General features: G+C 40.8%; 1 protein-coding gene across 2 annotated transcripts in view; it reads right to left on the reverse strand.

Moving 5' to 3' along the window:
- ZNF366 (zinc finger protein 366) overlaps window positions 1-7,425 on the reverse strand; it is a 35,039-nt gene that overhangs the window by 7,928 nt on the left and 19,686 nt on the right. For both annotated transcript variants that reach the window (XM_009327228.1, XM_009327229.1), the window contains 2 exons: window positions 4,537-5,864; window positions 2,184-2,375 (listed from right to left, as the gene is read on the reverse strand). In XM_009327228.1, coding sequence (XP_009325503.1) covers window positions 2,184-2,375; window positions 4,537-5,864 — 1,520 coding nt within the window. The remainder of the gene's footprint in view (window positions 1-2,183; window positions 2,376-4,536; window positions 5,865-7,425) is intronic.

Genomic DNA, 7,425 nt, shown 5'->3' on the forward strand with positions numbered 1-7,425 from the left:
CCTTGCATTCTTCTTTTTTTTTTTCTTCATAAGAAGGGTGTTCCTTTCCTCAAAGAGAGAGGGAGAGGGAGAAAGACTGTAAACTGTCCAAAAGGACCGTGAGAAAACAGGAAGCTTTGAAAAGTACAAGAGAAAGCAAGATGAAATCTATTTGCAGGCGGTTCCCCAGGGACATGTGAGCCATTGTTAAGCAGGCTGTTCATACAGCTATATCCTTCCTTCTGTTGAGGAGGAGCTTGGTGCCAAAAGGCTGCTATCTGGTCATTGCCTTAACCCTCTGAATACCAGCCAGAAATATTTGCTCGAGTCTTTCCAGGGCTCTGGCAGAGAGGCAAGGGATGTTCCTGATGCCAAAGAGCAACTCCTGATTCTTCCTTTGCTTATTGTTACAATCTCCACTCCGTTCAGGGGCCTTTATGTTGATTCACACCCCTTCAGCCGTAGGAGAAACCCGTTCACTATGCTTACTTGTTTCTTTCCTCCTAGGAACATTGGGTGGGGACAGAGAAGAAAAAAAATAAGAAAAACAGGTGTTCCTGTAGAGCATTTGTTACTGGCTGGAAAACATACTGGTGGTACTCCAGCTCCCATTTCAAACTATTGCCATCTCTTAAGTTTTAATAGTCTACCATCATCAAACCCTAACCTGAATAAAAAACTTCCAGCTAATGTGCCCATACCTAAAAAATAGTGTGGGTCCAGATACTGCATCCAGAACAGTTGATCATACAATTGAGTTTCTTTTCTGAAATTTGAGGAGTCAGAGGAGGACTTTGACCAAATGGGAACAAAAAGACAGGTTTGCAGGTGTTCTCAAAGAATGAATGTCTCCAGCAGACTTGACATGGAACTACCCAAGCATTTCAGTAACAGAAATTATCTTATTAATATAGAATAACATAAGTCCTACTATACAAAATAACATTTTAATAGGACATAAATTAAAACAAAAGAAAACACCAAAACTGAAATACTTTGCTGTTATTTTTTCAAAGTGAAATGCTTCAGTTATCAAAGCAAAATAAGGAAGTCAAAAAGATTCATTTTGGTGTTTTCCTATTAAAATTATCACCGAATGCCATATTTTCATATGACATTTTGAAGTTCTACTATTTTCAAGAGAAAATAATTCCATTTAAAATTTTTCATCCAGCTCTGCTTCTCAGTGAAACGTTCCTTTTAAGAAAATATTTAATTCCATAAAGATGTTGGATGAAAGAGTTCTAGAAATTGCTTCCAGATCAATCTTCAGTTACTTAGGCATGAAGTGGGTAATATGCTCCACTCCGTATTTATAGCCCTCTTAGAGCAGATCAAAGTGGGAATAAAACCTACAGCCTTTGACTTCACAAGATACGACTACAGTAATGAACCAGATAGATAAGCAGCAAAAGGAACGGATGTAGTGTCCAATACTGAATAAGAATATAAACATGAATAATTCATAAGGAAGACATTAGAGATGAGCATGGTCAAGAAAGCCAAACCCTCAAAGGTTTATGGGGAGGGAGGAGAAGAGAGGATAGAAAGGGAACGTCAGCTTCCGATGTGCTGGAGGGAGGCAGCAAACTGGAATTCGCACAGGATCCTAAAAAGGCCAGATGGTTTCAGAGGCTGTTTTGTCTCTGAGACTGAAATTACCTGAATTTCAGTCTTGTAATTACACTTGGCCCATTCAAATCCCTTCTGCAGTTGTATTTTGGTGTGGCTTTCTTTGAGTCCTTTCCTGAACTGTCGCATAGCATCACTGTGTGAAGTTGTGGCTGCTGCTTTTCCATGGTCCTCTGCGGGGTACATGACTTATCTATGGTTTTAGTCAGTGTTTCAAGCTATTAAGCACTTAGACTTCTGATTGGATGGCTGTACTAAGCAAATGTCAGGTATGTTTATTGTCCTCAAACCACCATGTCATTTTACTGCTCATGAAGCAGAAAAAAATATTTGAGGATGAAAGTTACTGATATTGAAGGGGAAGGGAGTAAACCACAGATATTCACCTCCATTATTTTGTGCTACGTAAGCAGAAGCTGAATAAAGAAAGAAAACCAGGCTGGTTTATGCTAATTTAAATGCAACTGCAGTATGTGTAGGAAGTCTTGTTCTTCCAATTCTACCATATCGCAAGATGATAACATCACAGAAATATCCAGTGGGTTAATGCCTCTGCCACCAAATGCACTTACCTTGCATTTAAAGGGTTTGACATCAGAGTGAACAATCATGTGGGCCTTAAGAGTCTGCTTTTGCACAAAGCTCTTGAAGCACAAATGGCACTGATAGGCTCTGATATTGGTGTGGATCAGGACATGTCGCTTCATGTTAGCCAGCAGAGTAAATTCCCGGCCACAAATTCCACATTTGTGCTCTTTCACACCCTGTAAGAAAAGAAAAAAAACAGAAAATTCTGTAGATGGCAAATTTTCTAGATCATTTCATCTTCAGTACAGCAATATATGAATTATTCATTCTGCATTAGCAAAGCAGGTAATAAATTATTTCATTTTTAACATCATCTGCTCAAATAATAGATACTTATGGGGTTTTTTCCTGGCAAATTCTTACAAGAATCTGAGAAGCAGAGAAGGAAAACAAAATGTAAGCTTAATGAAACAATGAGTTTTGTTTCCATCAGTAAGTTTACAAATCAATGAGATAGTCAGTAGCAGAGCTTCTCTGTCCTACTCTGTTGATTATGTAAGGTATTGGTCAAATGTGTACACTTATTGACCAAGAATAAAAGCTAACCAGTTAAGAGACTAAAGTAGTGCTTGCCTTTGATAACTGAATGTCATTGGCTTCTAAAAAAGGCATAGCCCTGTTTTGAAGAAAGCTCTAGAAAAAAATCTGAAGCAACCAAGAAGTAGTCAAGCCATGTCACCAAATAAGGATATATATGTTACATTCAATGAAGAGAAAAAACTGTTCACTCTTAGTGGGACTTGCACTAACCCTAATAGAGTTATCTCCTTTTATCTGGTGTTTACAGAGCATTTCTAGCACCTTTTATGCCATCCAGTCAATTTACTAATGCATAATTCAATATTCTTGCTCATACCCATATGGTCTAACTGCCAGCTCCTCAAAAAGTCATTTAGATGCTATGAAAATCAATTATTTTACTACTAAACACTTTAAGAGTTTGAGTATAACTTTCCGAAGGTAATGAGGATTTACTAGTGAAGTGCCAAGAGCAATTACTCCTCCTGCAGGTCCCCATTACAAAGAAGACTTGAAACAATCTCTACTTTCGTGCCAGTCAGTGTTTTTCACAGTTAATTGCAAAGCTAAAACTGTGAACACCAACAGCGGCTTTAAGCGTCTGCCTATCTGATGTGAGGCTGCACTTGGGCAGCTAAGTACTGTTAATTATATTCACAGCTGAATCCACCTGCAGCTGTGGACAAAGAAGCTGAAACCTTCCAAAGGCTCAGGGGCATTGCATTCCTGTGACAAAAAAACTACCGAGTCTTAAATTAGTAGAATTTTGCATGGTAAATCCAAAGACCAGGGAATCTCCCAAAAGAGCAGAAATTATAATCATGTAGTAGGGAAGAAAGAGCAAATGCGGAAGTAGAGGTTGTTGGTTTTCAGAGGAAAATGCGTCCATAAGACTGAAATGCTGTAGCTTTCTGTATTTTTAATGTTTGTCATATAAAAGCCAAAATTCAAGTGTCAAAGGAAAAGAATGCAAAGCCGGAAGAAAATTTTTATAAAATGTGTGGAGTTTTGACTTGTCTTAACAACATTTTTGTAAAGGTCGATAAACCAATTTCAGACATTCTTGAATGGAGCAGTTATATTTTTCCTATTTTTGAAAGCCATCTTTCTGGATGTGTTCCAAAGCCTGCTCCTAGCCTAAACTGACTGCTGTCATTGCTGTCAGCAGTGGCAAGACTGCCGCTTAATACAAATTGGCTGGAATTATGGTCCTGCTTGTCCACTTTTACTAACTGGCATTCTGGATAACTTATGCACAAATGGGAATTTTTCTTAGGTTGTTTTTTTTCCCAACATGTCTCATTATAATGATTCTTCAAAATCTGATGAGTAATAATATACTTTCTTCTGCTGCATACATACAGTCTACTGCAAATCCACCTACTTCCCAATTAAGGGACCAAACCAATAGAACTGGTTTTCAGTAGATGATTTCTGTTAAAATTTTGGGGGGGTTATACAGCTCTACAAAATTTTGTTATGTTACAGAAGGTCATTCTGAAAATAAAACCCAGAAACGGAGAGATGTGAATACAGTTTTGGGAAGTAATACAGGTGATTTAAATGAACTCCTGTTTATAACAAAGTGGGTTTTGTGTGTATTTTCTTAAGACTGACAGAGACATCTAGCTTCTACTATTGCCAGCACTGCTGGGGCTTTTGCTCTGCAAAAAATTGCCCAGCTGGCAAAGGGCCAGCAGGACGCTCTATAGACTGATTACCTTCTTTCCGAGGAGGTACATACATGTATCTTCAGTAGCCTGTAATCCTTGTGCTACCTACCGATACAAGGTGAGAGCACAACCCATGCTGGCTTACCTTGTGAGTTAGGGAGTGTTGTTTGAGATGGTGGGGCTGCACAAACTCCATGCCGCATTCAGTGCAGATGTACGGGCGGATGTCTTTGTGCTTCATCATGTGGTTTTGCAGCTGACTCGGATACTGGAAGGTCTTATCGCATTCAGTGCAATTGTACTGTATAGGGCCACGGTGGGTTGTTAAGTGTCTCTTCAGCTGGGCCAGGGTTGGGAAGTCCAGACCACACTCCACACAAATGTTCTCTCGGCCACTCTCGTGCTTAGACTCGTGTGCTTTCAGCTCGCTGGGGTAGGCAAAACCTCGGCCACAGATCCTGCAGTTGTAAGGCTTGATGTCGCTGTGTTGCATCATGTGTCTCTTAAGGTGACTGGTTTGAGTGAAAGCCTTGTGGCACACCTGGCATTTATGTGGCCGAGTGCCCTGGTGTGTCAACATATGTGTGTGCAAGTGGCTCAACTGCTTGAAAAGCTTGCCACAACGCGTGCAAGCATGTGGCTTAATGCCACTGTGACCCAAGATATGGGTGACCAAATTGTACTTGGATGTATAGGACTTCTCACACATGGGACATTGCCAGCGTTTCTGTTCACCCCCCACATCAACATAGTAACTGTCATCTATCTGAAGGTTGACATCTACTCTTTCCACTTTCTGTTTATTTTCACCGCTTTCTCTTACTTCAGCTCTCCTGAAGGGTGGCTCTGGAGGTCTTTTCATTTGAAAGGGGTTCCTGAAATGAAAGTTTGGTGGCACAATAAAAGGAAACATTAAGCCAGGGTGGACTTTAGGATAATAAGGGTAAGGAGCCTGCATGAATGCTGGGCTACTGGGCCATGGCATATTAGGCTTCACCGGTTCTTGCTTAATGGGCTTGGCTCCAAAGTGCTCCAGAGTTCTGTAGAACTGAAAACCAAAGTTACAGAGGTCGATCATCTGGGAATTGTACTTGGGCTGTGCTGGCTGTTGGAACACCAAGGGGAGACTGGAAGAGCCTATGTCATTGTGATCTTCAGGTCTGTCTGGTGGTGATGAAGAACCCTCCAGGGCAATAGAAGGAGGCATTTTTGTTGGCATGCTCTTGCGTTTCCGAGACCCTCCTTCCAAAGACCCCTGGAATGTTTCCATGTCTCCAAGAGGAGGAGGGCCATAGCGGAAATGTGAGAGGTGTGGTCTGAATTCTTCACCAAATGGAGTTGTTCTGTGTGGCTTTGTAACAGGGCTCAGTGGCTGCAGGCAGTGGGAGAAGGGAGAGGCTTGGGTACTGTCCACATTAAGACTCGTTTCTTCATTCTTCATCATATTTGATTTTTTCTGTGTTGCCCAAATTCCTTAAAACAAACAAAAAACCAAATGCCTTTATTTCTTCCTGTTCTTCTGGGTTTAACATTTTATTTTCTATTTTATTGTTTTGGAGGTTGTTGGGTTTTTTTAACTAAATGCAACTAAGGACGTCTTAGGCCCATATAAGACAAAGGCCTTTTAAAGCAGAATTAAATTGGTTAATGAAGAACATAGAAGCTTTGGTCTTCCTGTGGTAGAATTGGTGGTTTAAATCAAGTTTGACCCATACAACATCTTTGCAACATAAACTTGCTGTACTGTGACACAGTACTTTGCAGCTGAATCTGTATGGCAATGTTTCTGCTTAATTTAATTCAGCCAGGCTATTTGTGGGCAAAATCCTGTCCTTGGCTGTGCATGCACAGGCTCTAGAAACTGGCGGTGCATCTAAAGGATATGGCAATACAAACAATAATGTGCACATTTATTACAGTTGTGACATGAAAAGCCAAAGCCAAAAAATGTTAAATTTCTTTGTATCATTAACATGTGCTGCTGTGAGAGAAAACAATGGCCAAGTGATCTAAGGACACTGTGTACCATCAGGTTTTGTGCTGTGTTTCCTGGCTTCTCTCAATTTGTATTGTAATAAGAAGGTGGAGATTAATTTATTTTCTTTGTTTTAATCCCAGAGATATTTACCTGGCAGATTTGGGGAAGGAAAGACCTTTGACGACTCTCCAACTTACATTCAGTTTTATAGACTTAATCTAGGGGGTTTTGTTTCTAAATAGGTGAGCAAAATCTCTACTATAAAACTAAATATAGAATTAATGTCAACAACCCCCCAGGTCTCCAGAGTAATTGACACCTAAGAATGCTCCAAGCCTTTCTAGTGGTACAGTGTGACAAGGCAGATGATTAATAATTTTCTTCTGGCAAAATTTTATGTTCCACTGATCATGCAGGGAGCTTCTCCTGAATTTGGAGTTAATCTAAAATATTGGTTATGATTTTGATTCATCTTAAATGAGGCTGCTACCTTTTGCCTTGGCTCTCTGGAATCATAGAATCATTTAGGTTGGAAAAGACCTTTAAGATCATCGAGTCCAACTGTTAACCTAGCACTGCCAAGTCCATCACTAAACCATGTCCCTAAGCACCACATCTACACGTCTTTTAAATACCTCCAGGGATGGTGACTCAACCACTTCCCTGGGCAGCCTGTTCCACTCTTTTGGTAAAGAAATTTTTCCTAATATCCAAACTAAACCTCCCCTGGTGCAACTTGAGGCCATTTCCTCTTGTCCTATCTCCAGTTACTTGGGAGAAGAGACCGACACCCACCTCGCTACAACCTCCTTTCAGGTAGTTGTAGAGAGTGATAAGGTCTCCCCTCAGCCTCCTTTTCTCCAGGCTAAGCAACCCCAGCTCCCTCAGCCGCTCCTCATAAGACTTGTTCTCCAGACCCCTCACCAGCTTCGTTGCCCTTCTTTGGACATGCTCCAGCATCTCAATGTCCTTCTTGTAGTGAGGGGCCCAAAACTGAACACAGTATTCGAGGTGCGGCCTCACCAGTGCCGAGTACAGGGGCACCATCACTTCCCT

This window comes from Pygoscelis adeliae, unplaced genomic scaffold (assembly GCF_000699105.1).
Source record: "Pygoscelis adeliae isolate BGI_AS28 unplaced genomic scaffold, ASM69910v1 Scaffold26, whole genome shotgun sequence".
In the NCBI taxonomy this organism is placed as follows: Eukaryota; Metazoa; Chordata; class Aves; order Sphenisciformes; family Spheniscidae; genus Pygoscelis; species Pygoscelis adeliae.